This window comes from Podarcis cretensis (genome assembly GCF_951804945.1).
Source record: "Podarcis cretensis genome assembly, chromosome: 5".
Taxonomy (NCBI): domain Eukaryota; kingdom Metazoa; phylum Chordata; class Lepidosauria; order Squamata; family Lacertidae; genus Podarcis; species Podarcis cretensis.
In genome coordinates, this window is record NC_137174.1 from 10848658 (window position 1) to 10870890 (window position 22233).

The 22233-nt window shown below is 44.1% G+C and overlaps 1 protein-coding gene across 1 annotated transcript in view; it reads left to right on the plus strand.

The window, feature by feature from the left end:
• Nucleotides 1–22233, plus strand: part of WDFY4 (WDFY family member 4) — a 207015-nt gene that overhangs the window by 57235 nt on the left and 127547 nt on the right. Inside the window, exons 17-27 of the mRNA XM_079978572.1 lie at nt 1039–1115; nt 3884–4102; nt 6386–6570; nt 7571–7802; nt 10236–10387; nt 12911–13022; nt 15748–15938; nt 17898–18050; nt 18240–18313; nt 19494–19655; nt 20466–20542. Coding sequence (XP_079834698.1) covers nt 1039–1115; nt 3884–4102; nt 6386–6570; nt 7571–7802; nt 10236–10387; nt 12911–13022; nt 15748–15938; nt 17898–18050; nt 18240–18313; nt 19494–19655; nt 20466–20542 — 1634 coding nt within the window. The remainder of the gene's footprint in view (nt 1–1038; nt 1116–3883; nt 4103–6385; nt 6571–7570; nt 7803–10235; nt 10388–12910; nt 13023–15747; nt 15939–17897; nt 18051–18239; nt 18314–19493; nt 19656–20465; nt 20543–22233) is intronic.

The following is a 22233-nucleotide window of genomic DNA, read 5'->3' on the forward strand; positions in this document are numbered from 1 at the left end:
CTTCATCCCGAAGAGCAGAAAGGAGGCTAATTTGTAGACACTTGATGGTGGTGGTGCTATCACTATTGGTGATAGTGGTTGCCTATGCTTTGAGGTCTTCCCAATGATTTTCAGTAAGCAGTTAGCCCAGGAGGTAAGCATGAAAACCTCGTCCCCATGTTTTCCTCACCTTTTCCCCATTCTAGAGAGCAGGTTCTTTTCACGAATGGTCAAATCCATCAGCAAATATCATTACAGTGGTGCCCTGCAAGACGAACGCCTCACAAGACGGAAAACCCGCTAGACGAAAGGGTTTTCCATTTTGGAGGCACTTCGCAAAACAAATTTCCCTATGGGCTTGCTTTGCAAGACGAAAATGTCTTGCGAGTTCCTGCGGGGTTTTTACCCTCCCCCCCCTTTTCCTAAGCCGGTTATCAGCTGATCTGCTGATAAGCCGCTTATCAGCTGATCCGCTAAAAGCCGCTAAACCGCTAATAGCACTAATCCGCTAAGCTGTCAATGGGCTTGCTTCGCAAGACGAAAAAACCGCTATACGAAGAGCCTCACGGAACGGATTAATTTCGTCTTGCGAGGGACCACTGTACTGGGCAGTAAGAGATGGAGCCTATCCAGCCTTGGCCCTGTATCTGTGGAACTCCTTCCTGTTGGATATAGGTTTAAATTCCATCTTCATTAACATTACACGAGCCTTCAAATATTTTTGTTTCAGTCTGCTTTTAATGGAGGTGCTGTGCTGTTACTGCTTCTTTTCATTTTCATTTGTTTTATTTTAACTGCTGTGCCAGCTGTTTAGTGCTTTTGTATTTATAAGGAGATTGTTTCAATGCGCTGTATAGTTTAAACATTAACTTGAGTGGCCTTGGGAAGGCTTTGCACTGAAAGGTGGCACATAAAATATTGAAAGTAAAATAAATGAATGAATAAGGATTAGGTAGGGGAGAGTCTAGAGCAGGCCCAAAGCTGATTGTGAGAGACGTATTCAAGTAGTCTTTTGATTGCTATCGATCAATATTGTCTTGTCTTTCTGTGCTTTTCCAGTTGTCTGTTTCTTCCAGCATTGTCTACTGTTCTGGGCCCCAACGCTGAATCCTCCATCTTGGGAGGAACTGGAAAAGGTAAATGTTCCCAGGTGAACCTAAAGTCTGGTGCAAACTGTGAGAAGGTCTTAAAACTACTCACATGATCTACACCCTTCAGTCATTTGAATGTGGGGAGGGAGCTGACTGGGGAGGAGCAGGAAGCGAATGAAGAGCAGCACCTTCTTTTCCCTTGCCAGCTATCAGCTGGCACAGGGACACGGGTGGCGCTGTGGTCTAAACCACTGAGTCTCTTGGGCTTGCTGATCAGAAGGTGAGCAGTTCAAATCCCCACAACGGGGTGAGCTCCTGTTGCTCGGTCGCAGCTCCTGCCAACCTAGCAGTTCGAAAGCACGCCAGTGAAAGTAGATGAATAGGTACCGCTGTGGCGGGGAGGTAAACGGCATTTCCATGCACTCTGGCTTACGTCATGGTGTCCTGTTGTGCCAGAAGTGGTTCAGTCATGCTGGCCACATGACCTGGGAAGCTGTCTGTGGACAAACGCCGGCTCCCTTGGCCTGAAAGCGAGATGAGCGCCACAACCCCATAGTCGCCTTTGACTGGACTTAACCACCCAGGGGACCTTTACCTTTACCTTTTTATCAGCTGGATAGGTAAAGGTGAAGGTACCCCTGACCGTTAGGTCCAGTTGCAGACGACTCTGGGGTTGCGCGCTCATCTTGCTCTATAGGCCGAGGGAGCCGGTGTACAGCTTCCGGGTCATGTGGCCAGCATGACTAAGCAGCATGACTAAGAGCAGCGCACGGAAACTCTGTTTACCTTCCCTCCTGAGTGGTACCTATTTATCTACTTGCACTTGACGTGCTTTCAAACTGCTAGGTGGGCAGGAGCAGCGACTAGGCAACAGGAGCTCACCCCGTCACGGGGATTAGAACCGCCAACCTTCTGATCGGCAAGCCCTAAGCTCTGTGGTTTAGACCACAGCGCCACCCGCGTCCCTTTATAGTCCCCTTCAATTGGAAGCATAAAGGAGCTGCCTTGTTCAATGCCAGACCATTCAGTTCAGTATTGTTGACACTGACTAGAAATGGCTCTCCAGGGTTGCAGGCAGCCTGCTTCCCAGCCGTACCTGAAGATGCCAGGGATTGAAGCTGGCACCTTGTACTCTGCCACTGAGCTATGACCCATCCCCTACACCTTTACAGGTGTCGAAGCATAAGGCCAACTTGCATTCTGACCGTACATTAATTCAAATAATTCAGAGGAGGTCAATTAGACATTGAAGTCATCCCATGGAGACAGGGATGGGAAGGCATGCTTCACAGGTTGATTTTTAGGGAGCACTTCTCCCCCAGCTAAGAGAATAAACCTGTTCAGTGCCCTCCATTCAGTTTCTCCACTTCTCCTGTGTGGAAAATGAGGTTGTGCTTGTCAGGAGCTCAGCCTACACTTGAGTAGGACCCTGGCAGAGATACATGCCCGACTGGCATGTTCTCTCCCTCCTGGTCGTTCGTTCGGGAGCTTCAAAAGCTTTCTTCAGCCCAAACATCACAGCGACTAATGCCAACCGACACCGGCACACTTAGGTGAGGCGTTCTCAAAGTAAAGGAAGGATTGAACTCTGATTAAAAAGAATACACACAGAGGCTTGAACCAGCAAGACTCTGGGAAGGGTGCGTATAATAATCTCTCCCTCCACCCCCTGGCCCAGGTCGTTTTATTCACAAAAGAACTTTTTACAGAGTGTTCGAAAGAACCAATCAGATTTCTTCTGAGCATTTCAACAAACCCCACGTTGGGGACAAAATTAAACTACCAAAACTAATTAAGGGTTAAAAATACAGAACTACAAAGGAGTGCATCTGGCAACCCCGAAGGTGATAAACAAGCAATATACAATAATAATAATAATAATAATAATAATAATAATAATAATAATAATAATTTATTATTTATACCCCGCCCATCTGGCTGGGCCTCCCCAGCTACTCTGGGCTGCTTCCATAGAAACCAAAAATACAGTAAAATCACACGTTAAAAACTTCCCTGAACAGGGCTGTACATGATAAGAAGAATGGCCAGGAAGACAGGGATCATTATCACCTTCAGGTGAGATCTGTTTCCTGGCCCTAAGATTAACATCCCTAGATTAACATATCAGAAAAGCTACATCAAAGAAGCTTGCCCACTATCTTTACGGCCCAGGATGCCTGCCTGGCGAAGCAACTGGGCTGCTTACATGACTTGTCAAGAAAGAGAAATGGAACAGGGATGCAGAGATGTGGATTGATCAAAAAATCATATCAAAATAGTTTAAACCCAGTCAGTGCAATTCTTTCATTACTGACACAGATGGCTTACTGTATATTTGTTATAATTCCTCATAGCAATCCCACCTGATCACTACGCTTAGGGATCCGCAGAGTTTGCGCATCATGTGTGACAGACCTCAGCAACTCAGCATTTTGGCTAATCGACTTTATTTACATATAAACACACATGGAGCACTGCAACATGGCTCCCTCTCTCTCCAGCATCAGACAGCAAAGAGAGAAAGAACAAAGGACAATAGTCCCACTTCACGGAACACAGTAACACAAACATCCTATCTCTGTCACTTCCCACTTTGTGGAGTCAAGAAATATACCGTCATGTGATAGACAAAAATCCCATGACTGCAATCACAGAGCAGGAATTCTAACAGTGCTCCCCTGACATTAAAGCTCCTGGAGGCAGACATATTTCCTTGTGCCTCGGGATAACTTTGCACTACCTGCAGCCAGGACAGTCCAAGCGCATCGCTATCAGTAGTATTTGACTTGCAACCTTCCTTTCTGGTTCTCTAGGCCCCAGGCCATTCCCCCCATTGGATGGCCTGACTTTCTCCTCCTGGTTCCTGGTCAGCAAGATGGGCTCTGTTCACAGTGGCCACCCTCTCCGGTTCCTCACGCTGGTGCGTCACATGGCAAGGACGGAAGAAGAATTCGTCTGCTTTGCCGTGAGCTTTTCTCCCATTGATGGTTGCCTAACCATCTCCACTGAGGAAGTGGCATTCCAGGCCCTAGGTAAGGCCTGTGTAGGGTCAGGGCCAGGGCCCAAGAGTGGCCTTGGTGAAAATGCAAAAGAAAAAAGCTTGCTAAGATATATAAGACTGAATCAGATAAGTGCTGGAGATTCATAGAGGTTGAGGGAACATTCTTTCCTAGGTGGTGGACCTGTAAAAGGGTAAAAGAGTATTGGGAAACAATCCACAATGAATTGAAAAAAAAATGTTTAAAAGTACTTTTCCAAAAAACAACAACACCCAGAGTCCTTTTTGTTGGGGATAATTCAGATGGAAATTCCCAGGTGTCAAAAATGGTTATTTATGTATGCCACTACTGCGGCCCGTGTTTCGTTAGCCCCAAAATGGAAAATGAGCAAAGTCCCAACTAAAGGAGAATGGCAACATAAGCTGAAAGAATATGCACAGCTTGCAGACTTAACATATAGAATAAGAGGACAAGAAGAACATACGTTTAAAGAAGATTAGAAAATGCTTATTGAATATAGGGGGGGGGGATTGTGTACACTTGAAAACGTTGGCAGAATTAAGATAAATTTAACAGTGTAAATAAGTTTTGATGGATGTAATAATGGAATACCGAATGGTTTAGTTTATATATCATATGTAAGGATTTATGTTGTGCAAAATGAACCATGGAAAGAGAAGAAGGGAAGTCATTTTAAGTTGTTTAAATGAATATTCTAAATTGTAAGAGAAGGCAAACAGAAGGCAAAGCCAGCATGAGGTGGCTCTTCTGGCAAGGAGAATCTCCCAATTCCCAGATGCATTACTGACCAGATAGTAGGGTCTCTTTGTGGTTCCCAACTTTCAAGTCCAGGGCCAAAGCCAACATTTTCTTCTTTTCAAAAACTGCCTTTAGCTCCCCCCCCCTTTCCTCTGCATTACAACATTAAGCAAGAAAGAACATGGTCCACCCATCTACAGAACGGCTCGCAACACTGTTTGGAAAAGAAACATTAAGGAATCTGCTTGGCTCCTCTCCTAATTAGTGCTACTTTGAATTCCCTTCTAATCTACTTCTTTCTACATCTGTTAATTTCTTCTGCTTCTTGTTCCCAGTTGTGGAATCCACCCCAAGAAAACCTTCCTTCTTGAGGTTCTTTCCTGCAGAAATCGGATTTATAATGTCCTGAAACAGGGGTGGTTCTCCACCTGGCACTGTAGGGGACATACAATTTGCTGGCCTTGCCTTCTGCGGGAATAAGAGTCAAAATTTTGCTTGCTGACGTCATGGTAAATCCATTTTCTGTGTAAAGCTGAGCCAATGTACAGATTCTGTACTTAACAGTCACGGTTTCCTTCTGAGGGCCTTGCCACATATTTTCACGCAATAAATAAGCAACAGGTGCTTATTTGTCCAGGGGGAAGCCAGACATTTTTCTAGACTTGGAACAGCTCTGTTTTAGGGATATCACATTTGCCAACACTTAAAACTGCAACGTTTTAACATTGGGAATTTGATCTTTCTCTTCGAGCGGGGTCTTCTGCCACAATTGTGAGTGCTGCGTGGAATGTCATTGCACAAATGTTGCCGGCAGCTGCACGGATACAGTCTTAAGATTCCCCAACCCCCGCCCCCCCAGTCAAGATATATTTCTCCAGGGTTCTCACCCAGAGGAGATGTATTTGCAGTCACTGAGGAATCCTAATGTTGTTGTTGTTGTTTAGTCGTTTAGTCGTCTCCGACTCTTCGTGACCCCCTGGACCAGAGCATGCCAGGTACTCCTGTCTTCCACTGCCTCCCGCAGTTTGGTCAAACTCATGCTGGTAGCTTCGAGAACACTATCCAACCATCTCGTCCTCTGTCATCTCCTTCTCCTTGTGCCCTCCATCTTTCCCAACATCAGGGTCTTTTCCAGGGAGTCTTCTCTTCTCATGAGGTGGCCAAAGTATTGGAGTCTCAGCTTCAGGATCTGTCCTTCCAGTGAGCACTCAGGGCTGATTTCCTTCAGAATGGAGAGGTTTGATCTTCTTGCAGTCCATGGGACTCTCAAGAGTCTCCTCCAGCACCAGAATTCAAAAGCATCAATTCTTTGGTGATCAGCCTTCTTTATGGTCCAGCTCTCACTTCCATGCATCACTGCTGGGAAAACCATAGTGGACCTTTGTTGGCAAGGTGATGTCTCTGCTTTTAAAGATGCTGTCTAGGTTTGTCATTAGGAATCCTAATATTTTCTGACAATAAATAGGAATCGAGTCCTTTCATGGCATCTAGTACTTTAGTTGGAATGTTACACACTTGTATTTGTTGTGAATGACTTGCTAGCTTCTGCCATTGCAGACATGATGGAACCTGAATTTGGAGACCTTGGGCGGTCCTCTGCCTTATCTCAGGTCCAGTTCAGGTGTGCCAAGCTGCTAGTGACCAGGCAGTGGCACCATCTGGCGGTGACCATGGCTAAAGAAACGAAACAGACCTGCACCATTTCAGCCTATGTCAACGGGCAGAGAGTTGGCTCTGCAAAGGTAATCACTTTGTGCTCAGGTGAGATTGGCGCTGGGCTTATCTTGCCCTGCTGCTTTCTTCCCAGTAAAACTGCTCGACTGGAGCAAAGGGCAATTTAGATCTCTCTTCCCCCACAGATTGCCATGTGTTCCAATCAGGGGGGCAATCTAGGGGGCCGCCGAGGGGCCGAGGTTGTCCCTCAGTCCTGCTTTCTGACTGGCTCCTCCATCCTTTGGCTAGAACTTGCTCTTTGGACATGGCCATTGGCTCCCCCCTTGGCTCCTCCAGGCTGCTCACGGCCAGTGTTGGCAGGGTGGGCACTCACAAAACTGAATACTCCTACAAAAATAAAAATAAAATCCTAGAAAAATAGATATTGATGGCATTTTACCATTGCACTGTGGAGAGCGTATTAACTTATGGTCTCTGTGTGTGGTTTGGGAGCTGTACGGCCAGGGAAAAAACAATGCTATCCAGGGTTGTAAAGACTGCAGAGAGAATAATTGGGTGCACTCTTCCCACCTTAGATCACATCTATGCTGCCAGGTGCCATAAGAAAGCGGCAGAGATAGTGCAGGATAATACGCACCCCGGAAATGATCTCTTTCAGCTTCTGCCTTCTGGAAGAAGGTATAGGGTTATAAAGGCCAGGACTAGTTGCCTGAGAAACAGTTTCTACCCAAATGCAATTCTGGTTCTAAACGCAGCATAAGGGGTCTCTATAGTATAGTGTATTTTAAAATGGGGTTTCAGAGTTTTTAGGGGGTTTTGAATGTTTTATGTAGTTTTTATGTAGTTTTATGTAGTCTTTATGTAGTTTTATGTAGTTTTTATGTAGTTTTATGTAGTTTTTCAATTTCATTGTTCTGCATGGGACAATGACAATGAAGATATGGTATATTGTATATTGGAGAGAAGGCTTCTAGCCTAGCCTAGCCTAGACCTGAGTTCCAGAGGGAGCTGACTTAGCTAACCAAATGTAGCATAGCCGTTCAGTGTTTCCTTTTCCCCCTGTTGCAGATGCAATACATCCAGCCTCTCCCAGGGAACTTTGTCTCCATGGACCCCTCTTCTTTTATCGACGTCTACGGTTATGTGGCTACCCCACGGATCTGGAAACAGAAGAGCTCCCTGACTTGGTGCCAGGGCCCGATGTATTTGTTTGAAGAAGCGCTCTCCGTGGGAACTCTGCAGCTTATTGCCAACCTTGGTCCGAGATACTGTAGCAACTTCCAAGCGGTGGGGTTTAAAGGTAAAACCGCAACCACTTTTTGCCACTGTTTTAAAGGTTTCCGTCAGAAGAGAAAGAGAGCTCCATTTGGCTGAGTGCCTGCCCTCTGTATAGGCTATTCCTTGCCCTGTCAGCAATCTCTAGGCCAGTGTTTCCCAACCTTGGGTCTCCAGCTGTTTTTGGACTACAACTCCCATCATACTTAGCGAGCAAGACCAGTGGTTAGGGATGATGGGAAGTGTAGTCCAAAAACAGCTAGAGACCAAAGGTTGGAAAACACTGCTCTAGGCAACATGATCACCATATACATATGTAATAGACGGTCTTTATAGAATTCCTTCAAACCATAACAAGTACAAAATGAAATCTTTAGTCTCAAAGTCTCTGAAAATCTTTAAATGAAGCGATGTACCAAACTTTGTGGGACACAGGTGGCGCTGTGAGTTAAACCACAGAGCCTAGGACTTGCCGATCAGAAGGTCGGCGGTTCAAATCCCCACAACGGGGTGAGCTCCTGTTGTTTGGTCCCTGCTCCTGCCAACCTAGCCCTTTGAAAACACGTCAAAGTGCAAGTAGATAAATAGGTACCGCTCAGGAGGGAAGGTAAATGGCGTTTCCGTGCGCTGCTCTGGTTTGCCAGAAGCAGCTTAGTCATGCTGGCCACATGACCCGGAAGCTGTATGCCGGCTCCCTCGGCCAATAAAGTGAGATGAGCGCCGCAACCCCAGAGTCGGTCACGACTGGACCTAAGGGTCAGGGATCCCTTTACCTTTACCAAACTTTATATGATGAAAGACAAGTGTGTGAAGCTTTGTGTATTCAGCAAATATGATGTCCAACACTGAACAGTGATTCTGGATATTGACTACTGTTTCGTAGAATTCTTCGTCAGCGTGGTGGGACCATTCATTTCGAATGAATGTATGTAAATGAAAATATCAAATGCTGTGGAACAGTGCTCATGTAATAATGTAGTCACAATTACAATTGACTTTTACTCCCTGAAAGTAACGCAGCGAGGTCTCCCTGACTCAACTCCCTTCAGCTTGAGACATTTCCCCTCTAGCCTCTCACTCCATAGCCCTCCCCAACAGACACAGACTGGACACGGGGTTTGAGCACCCCCTCTGGGCCCGCCTGGTCCATTGCTCGGCAAAATGTAGGACTCTCCTGGAGCAGGTTGTGAGAGAAAGAGAGCCAACAGGACTGATTCTGTCCTGCTGCCGAATGGTGGGGCTGCCTTCTTCTGTGTTGTGAAATTCTACTCAGTATTGATCCAGAGTGGAACTTCGACATTTAGTTAGCAGAGTAAAAACTTAAACACGTTGCAGGATTCCCAGAAAATAGACCAGAGGCAATTGTATTTCATCCAGCCGAGCTTTACTGCCACTGAAGGCAAATTAGCATAATGGTCACAAATCCAATGTATTCAGGATTGGCACTGTCCATAAGAAATCCAGTTGCAGCAGACTTAACTTAAACTTACAGTAACTTATAGTAAGACTAAACCTTAACACTATATACAGTGGTACCTTGGTTCTCAAATGCCTTGGTACTCAAACAACTTGGAACTCAAACACTGCAAATCTGGAAGTAAGTGTTCCAGTTTGTGAACTTTTTTTGGAAGCCGAATGTGCTCCATTTTGAGTGTTACGCTTCCAATTTGAGTGCCACACTTCCGTTTTGAGTGTTACACTGAAGTCTGTCTTTATTTTGTGCTTTTGTTTTTGCGGCTCTCTCTTTTTGTTTTTGTGACTGTGTGGAACCCAGTTCAGCTACTAATTGAATGATTGTGTGACTGCAGTACATTGTTTATTGCTTTCATTTTATGGATCAGTGATCTAGTTGGATAGTAAAATTCATGTTAAATTGCTGCTTTTGGGTTGTTGTTTTTTTAAAAAGTCTGGAACGGATTAATCCATTTTGCATTACTTTCTATGGGAAAGCGTGCCTTGGTTTTGGAACGCTTTGGTTTTGGAACGGACTTTGGGAACGGATTAAGTTTGAGGACCAAGGTACCACTGTACAGAACACCACACCAGAAGGAAGAGAGATAGAAAGAGAAAGTGAAACCCAGGCTCCTTCTTGCCTTACTATTATAGTCACCATGACCTTGACAGAAAGAGATAAGAGAACCAGTTTAAACCAGCTGCACTCAGCTTCTCTGAAGGAATAACCCAAACCTCTAGCACCCTCCAACTCGTCGTTTTTCCAGCCTCTTCCCCATTGGCCTACCACCAAGACCCAGGGTTCAAGTCCTTGCCTTCCCTGTCCTCATGCGTTTTTCTCGTTTTAGGCAAATCTGGTATTGAAAGAGCTATACTGTATATGAATAGGGAAGGATGGGGTGGGATATCCTCTAATAACTAATGCTGGAGGGAATTGTTCCTTTCTCACCTAAGTGATTGCTTTGCCTCACACTGAGAGTAGGCCATCTCTTTGCGTTGTCCTTAGGTGCAAGCTCTTGTAGCAGTGTACTGACTTCAGCCTTGGTAGCACAGGAGAAGATTTTATTTGGAATCAACGCCATGAACTCATCTTATACCACAATCAAAAATATAAAAGACTTCTATGGCGAGGTGGATGGTCGCCTGATCGCTAAAGAGGTTAGTGTCTTTGGGCCTTTTGCTGAGCAGTGAAATGAGAGATTTATTATTATTATTATTATTATTATTATTATTATTATTATTTTACAATTTCACAGAACACAGGAGGCTGTAGGATAATCCACCACGGAAGGGGTGCTTAAAGGGAGAGCACTGTGGCCAAACATGGCACAACTCTTACTCTAAAAATGTAGCCAGTTAGCTTGTTTGAAGGTCCAAGTAAATTGATTCTGCTTTGAACATCTAGCAAATTCAGCCATGGGTGTGTCATTGTTCTAAAAAAAAGAGAGAGGCTTTACTAGAAATCTTTAGGCCTGAGTGTGAAGTGAAAGCAGAAAGTTCCCAAAGTCTGTCCTGAAACAGTTTGACCCAAAGTCATGTTTGTTTGTTTGCTTTTTCTTCAGGGAGAAAGCGTGGGCACAAAGCAGGGTTAGGGGGCTTCTCTCCTAAAATTTAAACTACACAGTTTTCCCCAGCATCTGAATCTACTGTTTTTGTAAACACACAGAAAAGCGGGTGATGAACATGCACTAGAGCATAGTTAGAAAAACATGATGTGCTGGGGTTGGTCTTGATGACCCCCCCCCCAATGGTTCCTTCCAACTCTGCGATTCTAAGCTACATGGACCAATGTACTTGGATCAAACTTTTGCCATTTACTTTGTCAGATTACTGTTTCATCCAGCCTAGAACTGCCTTTCCCAGTCCTGTTACCCGAGATCTTGTTTAGGTAGACCAAACCTAAAGCTATGCATGCAATGTATGAGCAATGTGTGTGTGTGTGTGTGTGTGTGTGAAAAAGTATTTGATCCCCTGCTAAATGGTAGGTTTATTGTAGCTGTGAGAGACAAAATAACAACAAGGAAAACCCCAGAAACCCAGAAGACAAAACTCAGAGATTGATGTGCATTATAATGAGTGAAATAAATATTTGATCCCTTTGCAAAAGGTGACTTAGTACTTGGTGGCAAAACCCTTGTTGGTTATTACAGAGGCCAGAGGTTGCTTGTAGGTGGCCACCAGGTTTGCACACATCTCAGGACGTATTTTGTCCCACTCCTCTTTGCAGATCCTCTCCAAGTCAGTAAGATTTTGAGGCTGATGTGTAGCTGTTGTTATTCTGTCTCTCACAGCTACAGTAAACCTACCATTCATATTATGGACTGGTCATTTCTTCGTCAGGGGACAAACGGGCAAATTTAGCAGGGGATTAAATACTTTCCCCCCTCACTGTATACAGTGGTGCCTCGCAAGATGAAATTAATTCGTTCTGCGAGTTTTTTCGTCTTGCGAATTTTTCGTCTTGCGAAGCACGGATTTTGGAAAAGCTTCAAAAATCACCAAAGTCTTCAAAAACCTCAAAAAAGGCTACCACACCGCGTGCTATGAGTTGCTCCTCGAAGTCAAGTCGCAACTGCACCCCCTGAATGCACCCTGGTTATTAACGGTTTTAAGAAAAAGGAAACAAACTTGCAAGACATTTTCGTCTTGCAAAGCAAGCCCATAGGGAAATTCGTCTTGCGAAGCAACTCAAAAAACGAAAAACTCTTTCATCTTGCGAGTTTTTCGTCTTACGAGGCATTCGTCTTGCGAGGTACCACTGTATGTATATATATTCTTGTAATTGCTGTGAGCTGCTAGACGTGCTCCAAAAGGCATCACATTTGAGCTCTGAGGTCACAACCCCTGAGCCTCTGGGTCTGAGCCTCAGGCATCCTGGCTTCCACATATGAGACAAGGAGATTGCAATGGCGCATTAGGTCCTAATGCAGCCTGCGTATTGCAAATCAAACCCTTCCCCCACTTCACATGACTTGCCAGAGGCAGAAGCGGTGACCTGGGAGACTGAATAAGGTGTGAAGGTTTTGCAAAGGCATTAGACACTCTTGAATGTGCTCTGTTCATGAAGGGAAGCCGAGCACCACAGGAGCCGAAGTCCCACTGAGGCATCTATACACACCAATAACATCAGTGCTGTGTTGAAAGCATTTGCCAACCTATGCAAGATCCTAGCAAGGCCTTTAAGGCTAATGGCATCTTCGAAAATAGTCCAGAAGGTTTAAGCTATTTCCTTGTAGGACCAGAATGGTAAACGGCTCTGAATTTCTCCATCATATGGTGCTTAAGAGTCCCCGCACCCCCCCGAATTATCCTTGCCGTTTACCGTATTTTTTGCTCTATAGGATGCACCAGACCACAAGACGCACCTAGTTTTTGGAGGAGGAAAACAAGGAAAAAAATATTCTGAATCTCAGAAGCCAGAACAGCAAGAGGGATCACTGCGCAGTGAAAGCAGCAATCCCTCTTGCTGTTCTGGCTTCTGGGATAGCTGCGCAGCCTGCATTCGCTCCATAAGACGCACACACATTTCCCCTTACTTTTTTGGCAGGGGGTTGGACTCGATGGCCCTTGTGGTCTCTTCCAACTCTATGATTCTATGATTTAGGAGGGAAAAGTGAGTCTTATAGAGCAAAAAATATGGTACCTGCCTTGTGTGACACAACAACTCCCTCTATTTTTCAGCTGGAGCTCTCTTCTCGTGACAGCACAACGCCAGTTTTCATGTCTCGAAATACTGCAGGGAAACTTGCAGGCCCCTTAAGAACTATCGGATCAGTTGCTGTAGGCCTGTATGGTAAGCAGAAATGATGGCCATGAACACTGAAACATATTAAGAAGTATAACCTAACTAACTAATTAAAATTAAGAAGTCTGACCAGAAGCAGTGCACAAAGGAGGGCTGTAGGACCGAAGGCCCTTTAAACATTGCCACAAATCATGTGAAAGCCTTTTTCATTTGGTGGGTGACTACAGTTGGTGTGATGTTTAAACTGCCCAATGGGTGGGGGCTTTCCCACTGAATTAGCACACAAACATTTCTTGTTTAGTTGTTTAGTCGTGTCCGACTCTTCGTGACCCCATGGACCAGAGCATGCCAGGCATTCCTGTCTTCCACTGCCTCCCGCAGTTTGGTCAAAAACATTTATTGGCTGTACCAGTTCTGTGGGCAGGACACACAGGATTGGCCGACACCCCAACCACCCCTGGACCAATGGGGACAAGCCACTGGAATTTAATTCTTTAGTGATGAAGCTCTCAGCTACATCATCTCCTAATGTGCAAGCGATATGAAATAACACTTCCCGCTAACTAGAAGAAGAAGAAGAAGAAGAAGAAGAAGAAGAAGAGGAGGAGGAGTTTGGATTTGATATCCCGCCTTTCACTCCCCTTCAGGAGTCTCAAAACGGCTAACATTCTCCTTTCCCTTCCTCCCCCACAACAAACACTCTGTGAAGTGAGTGGGGCTGAGAGACTTCAAAGAAGTGTGACTGGCCCAAGGTCACCCAGCAGCTGCATGTGGAGGAGCAGGGAAGCGAACCCGGTTCCCCAGATTACGAGTCTATTGCTCTTAACCACTACACCACACGGGCTCTCTAGCTGTCTAGGCAAACTGTGACAGCAGACCCATGCCCCTCATACCCACTCCCACCCTTTGGGGGCAGCTGCCAGTCCCTGACAGTTGAAAGCTGCAAGTCCTGGTCACCTAACTCTTCCCCTTATCACCCTGTGCAGATCACTCAAGAAAAATGGCTTTTTTGTAGCTAGGACAATGTTTCATAGGCTCTTGCAGCATTTGTAATTTCCCAAAGCACTCATAAGCACTCAATAAAACCAATGAACATTTTGATAGAGGGAACTGAGCTGTGCTGGTACTTTTTGCAAAATATCTCTCTTTCTCTCTCTCTCTCTCTCTCTCCCTCGACCTAGTGGTAGACTTAGTGGCGGATGTTCTGCTAGGTTTTACTCAGCGTAGACCTATTGAAATGAATTTGGTCATGTTCATTGATTTCAGTAGACCTAGTTCGAGTAAAACTTAGTTGAATATCCTCAATTATTCCTCCTTTGGCATTTATTAACGTTTTGTTTTTTTAATAAGCTTTTCTTGGGTAGCAAAAGCAGATACACCGTCTCTGCTTTCATTTCATAGAGCCATTTTCTACAGATCAGTTACATTTGATGTGAGCCACTAATGTTATGGACAGTACAGTGGTATCTTGGTTTGCAATCGCTTTGGATTACAACCGTTTTGGATTACAACAACGTCAAACCCGGAAGTGCGTGTCCCTTTTTTTGGATTACAACCCATTTTTTTTTTTTTTTTAGATTACAACCAATTTTTTTGGGGGGAGGTCCCATTGGCGAAAGCGTGCCTTGGGTTACAACCTGTTTTGGTTTACAACCGGACCTCCGGAATGGATTATGGTTATAAACCAAGGTACCACTGTATGAGTTTGTGGGAGAAAAGAAGGGGCGTGTCTGTTAAACTTTAATTCTTTTACATAGTGTATGTGCAAAGATTTTGTGTTAGTGTCATGTGGGTACGTTCTCTTTCTATTCATTTATTAGTTTTTGTTGGCGGTGAGAGAGATTGGGGGCCCCTTTAACCTGTTTCCTTCCTGTAACTACATTGCTAGAAAGATGCACATTTCTATGTAATAAAGAAACCTGATTCTGCTGTTGGGCTTTCCAATCTCTTTTCTCTCTCCTTGTTGCTTTCTGTGTTTTTGATTTTTTTCTGAATGGGACTATAGCGAGTTTGCCTCCTCACTTTATTCTCTCTCTCTTTTTTTTTTTTAAAAAAAAATTATTAAGTTTTCCATTTAACAATCCAATCATATCACATTAGTTAATCTGAATTATACCAATACATATAATAAAATCCAAATATTTTGCCGAATTTTTTAAATTTTTGCTGGGGGTACCCACACTTCAAGTTCAGTAAGGATCCAGTCATCTCATATTTCTGCTGCTTTAATGTTCACAAGTCCCATCTTCCAATCTTCTTGTTGTTATCGTTTTTCTTCTTAATAGCCTCTGAGTTGTTTCCACAGGCGAGTTGAAGCAAGCATTATTATGCTTCTGTGTGGACTTTCACGCTGATCCAAAAATCCTATTCGAGCGGCAGGTGCCATTTCGACAGTTCCAATGAAATAAAGTCTAAGCGTCTGCTCATTAATTTTCCCAGACCAGTGCTCCATAAATCAGCTTTCCAGGGGAGTTTTTGCCAAATCAGACGTACAATCCAAACATGATAACAGAACAGTGGCTCGCCTCCCCCTTTGACTGCAAATCTCGCAACAAAGTCTGTCTCATAATGGCAGATCCCGATTAGTGACTGCGTCACCAAAAAGCCTTTCGTTTCCTTTCCAAATCTTCCGCAAAACAAAGCCTTTAGTTAATATTTTTATTTCCACACTGTTTATTTTCCAATCTCACTTGCTATCAATCATGTGACGGTTCTTCTAGGGGAGGGGTTGTTAGGTAAATGTCTCCTCACTTTATTCTCGCCTTCCTTACAGGGACCCGGGTTTTCCAGTCTTGTCCAGCAGCTGTCAGTCTGAACTACATAGGAGGTCCTGCTATTTTGCTGGGTCTCCTTGCCATGGCCCACGATGACCACACTGTGTATGCTGCCGTCAAAGTCTTGCACTCTGTTCTCTGCAGCAGTGCAATGAGCGAAAATCTAATGAGACAGATTGGTGGGTACCAGGTGAGATGTTAGTTCCTTTTCCACAGCAACAGTGGTCTTCCTTATCCCTCACATGGTGTTTTCCCCCCAAAACCTTTTGAAGCCAACTGCCTTGAGACAGATTTCTCCAAACCTCCCTCAAAAGATCAACATTCATAGATTATAATTACAGTGGTACCTTCGGTTGCATACACTTCAGGTTACAGACGCTTCAGGTTACAGACTCCGCTAATCCAGAAATAGTACCTCGGTTTAAGAACTTTGCTTCAGGATGAGAACAGAAATTGTGCTCTGGCGGCATGGTGCTTCAGGTTAAGAACGGACCTCTGGAACGAATTACGTTCTTAACCCGAGGTACCACTGTATATGAACGAATTGATTGAATGCTGTGTTGTAATTGTTTTAAAAAATTGGATTTTCTTATTCTTATATTTGGAAATCATTTTTATTTGGTTTTACAAATGCAAAGTTATAAGGATCCAAATATATATCCATATACAGAGATTCCTCTGAACCTTGTGACTTCTCCCCACCCCCTCCATGGGGTCCCATTTTGAACATTTACAACTGCATATTCTTCCATACTCTAACTTTTATATCAATCCATCTTGTCCATGGTATTTGTTACACTACAAGCGAAATCAAAATCCTGCCAGTGTTTCCATCTGCTTATAGTGGTCTCCTAAATAACTGATAAATTTTCCCCATTCTTTTATAAAGTTTTTGTCCTCCTGGTTTCTGATTTTTCCAGTCAGCTTTGCCATTTTGGCGTAGTCCGCCAGCTTGGTTTGCCTTTCCTCTCTGGTCTTCTTTCCATCGGGGCAGCTGTTGTTCCATACATAAAAAGTATTTCCTGCTCCTTTGGAATATCAGCACCTACAATTCCTAATAGATCTTCACTGCACTCTTTCTCTAACAGACAAACGAAAGTAGCGTTCTATAATTCAGTATTGATGATTTTGAATTTTCAGAATTACTTCCATTCTTCAGTGGAGGAAGGTACACTGGGGGGGGGGGTTCTTACTCCACCCACTCTCTTCAAAAACCAGGCTGTGCCAGTTAGACAGCATTGTCCCTTCCTGTGAGAGGTGGCTCCCTCTTTCTGAGCTCTGCCTGCACCATGGTGGTGGGTTTTGAAGAGCGTTTGCTCTTCTGAGTGCTGGCAAAATGGGTTGACAGATTTCTGAGTCCATTCAGTGCAAATATGGAGAAAGTCAAGCAATATTTTATCACAGAAATGGGTGCTCTGGAATACGCATCAACATTTTTAGGTCTGCTTATTTGCATTGATAGAGGACTTACTAAACTTAAGTCATCCTGGATCAATTCTAATTGGATAAAAAGTTGTAGCCAAATAGGGAGACAGGGAGGTGTCTCAACAACCTTGAGCCTTTGTGATTCAGTGGGATTAAAATAAAAGACATAACTGGAGTGTGTTAAATATCTGTAGGATGCAATAATGTGGAACCAGCTTTCGCTGGTTCATTTAGTAATGTTTGTGGGGAGAAGTGTCTGCCCTCTGTCATACTTCAGGGGTTCCTGAATGAACAACCCCCTATTTGTCTAGAAGTAGACAAATTTGTCTATTTGTCTAGGAGTAGACAAATTTGTCAACTTCAATATTTCTGTTTCCCATTTTCCCAATCATAAGTTTGTCCCATTTGCACATCAATTTGCAATTTTTAAAAATAAAGCTCTCACAAAAAATTGTTGACATTTTAGTGCACATTCCCCCCGATATACCTATTTGTGGATGTAATTTTTCCTAATATACCGGTATATGTTTTTGCTATGAGTTCTTCCTAGTGTACTGCATTTTTATATGCATTTTCTCCTAATCTAAGCATTTTTGGTCTACATTTTGGGTGGGGGGTTGAGAACTGCATTGCAAAATTCATATATTGTTTCAGGAAGTGTGAATGAGGTAGGTCTGCATTAAAAATGTGAACCAAACTGAATTCCTCCTCCATCCATACGCAGCTCCTGGCATACCTGCTGAAAAGAAAGATCCATTTGTTAAACAGCAGAATTCTGCAACTCGTCTTTGCCATTGCGGGCATTGCAGAGATCAGCCAGGACACCCCCACTATCAAGAACTTGGAGGCATTCCAGCATATTGTTTGCTGCTTTGAGGTAAAGATGCCAAATCTCTTTCATCCTTTTTTTTTTGGGGGGGGGGAAATCTCATTCCGTATAAGCCTCACTGAGTGAGGCTGCTGACCTGTGTCCAGGTTGCACCATTTTGGTCAGCATGCAAAGTTTACCTAACGAACAGAACACAAGCCACTCAAAGTTCTGAGTGCTGTTCCTTTTGGCTTTCAGCTTTGGTGCCGTGCCCCTGAAAATATGGAGATTTCTCTCTTTGAACACCTAACAGAAATCCTACAAACTTCAAGGTAGGTGGGCTGGTCAGCATGCTCCTGGAGCCTGGAATCAGGGGCTAAACACATGCAACACATTTTGTGGGATGAAGGTGCAGCCACAACATTTGTTTGAATTCAGCAATCACAAACATCCAGTTATGCACATTTCCTCGATTCAGTTTCGATCAGCTGTTCATGGAGCAAGGGGGGCAGGCCTGAAATTCTCCTTATTCTCAGCTTTTAGAACAGGGATTGACAGAGCATAGACTGCAGTCCACCAGCTGATCACTGACCAATTCCCAAGGGAGCCCATGCTACTTGCTAGGAACCTTACAAAGAATGCTATGCTAGGTAGACCTTAGGGCCAAACTACCCATTAAATGAAATTCAAACAGTTTTTAGTTTGAAAGAAAAGCAGCTGGGTGAAGTCCCAGTGTGAAACATGGTCCCATGCTGGTTTCTCACTGGAAACTACTCTCCAATTGTTGCTATTTGTCCCCCAAAAGTGCTGTTTACTTCCAAGGATACAGTCAAAGGCAAATAGCAGGTGGGGACGCTGATCTTATTTTGTTCATAAATAGAGATAAAGGAGTCATGTGGCTATTGTTACTTCAGAACATAACTGGAAGCTTAAGAGTGTTTTTTTAAAATGCATGTTTACTATAATTTGTAGCTTCACACTTAAACAGACCCCGTGGGATATGTTCTTAAGGGCATATTCAGGAACATTTAACAGATATCAGGTATGCCTTACAACTGCCAAGAAATCTCAAGCACGCACTCTTCTTTTGTAATTTTAAAACATATTGGAGACCTGTGAATTCTATTTCCTTCTCATTAAAAGGTCTTCCAGGATCCTGATAATGTTTTCTACTGACTTTTCTAAGAAAAGCATTTATTTCCACCGACGTACAGCTCCAGAAATCAATAATTCTGTTTGATTTGAACTCTCTAAGTCAGGGCAAATATCAAAGAAGAGTTATGGGCGTGAGGGGAGGAGGTAAAGAGCAAGAGGTGAAACGATGACAACAATTTATCCCCCTGGCTGACACTGAAAACTATTTGATTTCTCCGTCAGTCTTTTGACAGGTTGCCAAGGCAACATCAGAAGTCAAAGGTCCAGAAGTAGAGCAATTGTATAGGAGAAATGCAGATTTGGTTGTTTTCATCTTCTTCCAAGAAAGGTTGCTAGAGATCCTTTTGTCTGTTACAGAAAAGGAAGCTGGGATTTGCAACTTGCTCATCGGGTGCAGATGGTACCCAGGCTTTTTATTCTCTTCAGTGACCCTGAGATTACACGCTCTCGCATCGGCAGGATCTGTACTGTACTGTCGCATCTGCTGCGCAGCCATTTCAGCATCAAATATATTGATTGGTATTATCATTCATCTTTCCCAAAGTGTGTGTGGGGGGGGGGGGGCAGGAAGCGTCCATAGGAAGTAGAACCAAGACAAACACATTGCCCTAAACTTTGCACACACACCCCCTTTCAGGCCTTTTTTTTTTTTTTGAGGGATGGGTTATGAACTTCTCCAGTTCACCCATTGTGCTGAGGGGAGCCGATCAATACCTCCATCTTCCTAGTGACTTGCAATACAGCAAGGAAAGGCAGAGAGCATCTTCACCCAATTTCCTAGGGAAAAGTTCTGTGACTTTTCAGAAACTAAGAAACACAAATTAATTAGGAATTAAATTGGGTGTCATATTAAAGAAATTCTGTGGTGAACAACTGAAATATACTCGGAGTCGAGAGTGGATTTCATGCTCTTTATTCAGCTCATAGTGGTGAGGAGGAATGAATGTTCCCCCAAAGTATCTGCTTTATATACGTTATTTACACAATGGGCTGCACGTGATTGGCTAATTCCGGAATTCTCCTGTAGGCCAATCAGGTTGTGGATTCACTTCCATCTGGAGCTGGATTGGGTGGCTCCTGCAGACCAATCATACTGCTGCATTGTTCTAGGACCAATCAGACTGCTGCATTCTGAATCCTATTGTTCTAGGACCAATCAGACTGCTGCATTTTGGATCCTATTCAACTCAGAACATAACAACAACTTATCACATTTTTTTAGCCAATTAGAACAGTGTTCTGAGCTCACACTAAGAAAGATGTTGAGTGCTGTTGTGCAGAACTGGTAACGCTACTGACAATTGACTGTTTCCCCCTTTTCTTTGAAAGGGTTGGCTTGTTCTTGGTCTACACTTTATACCCTTCCTCTGTGGATGAAAGCCATACCTGCCCGGACTATGAAGATGGTAAGGACTGTCGAAATTGGGAAATTTTGGAGCATGATCCATGAAGAATTAAAGAAAATATTAAGAATATCATATAGTAAAAGGCCAGAGGCATTCCTTTTAGGAATTTTAAATGATGATATTCCAAAAGACAAAACTATTTTTTTTCCTATGCGCAACGTCTGCAGCAAGAATCCCGGTGGCTAAGTACTGGAAATGGAATCAGTTACCCACTAGGGGAGAGTGGCTATGTAAGCTCTCAGAATACTTAGAATTAGCCAAATTGACAGACATAATAAGACAAAAACCAAAAAGTGAAGTAAAAAAAGAATGGGAGTGCCTAAATGAATACCTCAAAAGTCAAGGTTCGAGGGCAGAAATCTGGCTGAGTCTGGAAGAACCTTGTGAAGTGAAAGGATATGAAAGAAGGATTTATATCTAGATGTTAGGATAGAGATGATAAAGAAAACAGGAAAACAGGAAGACACAATGAGAGATAAATAAAGGAGGTGATGTGGGATTGGTGGAAGTCGATGTCTTGTTGTTGTTGTTTTAGTGTTTATAATATTAACTTGTAAGATATGGATTTGTTTTGTTTTGTTTTGTTTTTGTTTGGTTTTTTTAGTTTTCAAATGTTGATTTTTCTGTGTTGTGTATTGTTATTTTTTTGATATCTTTCGTGTTGTTGTTGTGTGGAAAATACTAATTGTCAGAGCTGCCTCCAGGTCCCAGCTCACAGAGGACCAATGCTAGGCTGTAGTTATGTACAAAAGTCTTTATTGCGATTCAGTTTCCATTTTAAAGCCGCAGCGTGCAGCTCTACGTCTCGACCTTAGACCGGCGAAGTCCCGTCTGAGTCTCCTCCCCTTCCACACCAGTTTAAGACTCTCGCTTTGCTCCACCTCTTCCTAAGTTCCTTTCTCCTCTGGGCCCTCCTGCCCGCTAGGGTCTCATCCTTCCTGGACTCCTCTGACGCTGACCCTGACGATTCTTGCCCCTCCTTCCGGCGGGCTTTAGGACCTGGTTCCCTATCCGGGCTACCTTCTGTGCCGCTCGCCTGTACCTTTGAACTTGGCGCGCGCGCCCAGCCTGCAACTTTCCTCTTGACCGTTAACTCGCTCTCCGATGGAGGCGTGGTCAACCCTGACTCATCTTCTCTTGCTGGTGGTGCATATTTGGGCTCTGACACCTGGGACTCCTCCCCCCCACTACGCTCTGGTGGGGAAGCTGGTCCTGATTTGCAACTGCTGCTCTGGGAGTCCCCGCTGGCCCCTTGCTTCTGGGGTGTCCCCCTTGGGTCGCCCCTTGCCCTGCCCATCGGCGCCCCCTTCTGTGAATCTTCCGATTCGCTGGAGAGGCTCATGGAATCTATCGGGCTGCTGTCATATTCCCCTACGCTGCCCTCGGATTGCTCCCCCTCGCTTTCCATCTCCTCTCCTCCCTGCGCTCCCGCTGAGTCCCTGACACTAATAAAATTCATTTTTTTTAAAAAAAAAGAAGATGGGAAGGACTGGCAATGTGTTGAATATTCAAGAGGTTCCATTTACGAAAATAAATAGTGAACAGCCCCAGTGATTTCCACAGCTGCAGTGATGCAGCTTGCCTGTTGCCAAGGCTACTACAGCAGGGATGAGTGGACTGGATGAGTGTGTTAGATTCACACAAGGGGCGCAGAAGGGATGGAAAGGCTGGCAGCATCTGGAGAGCACCAT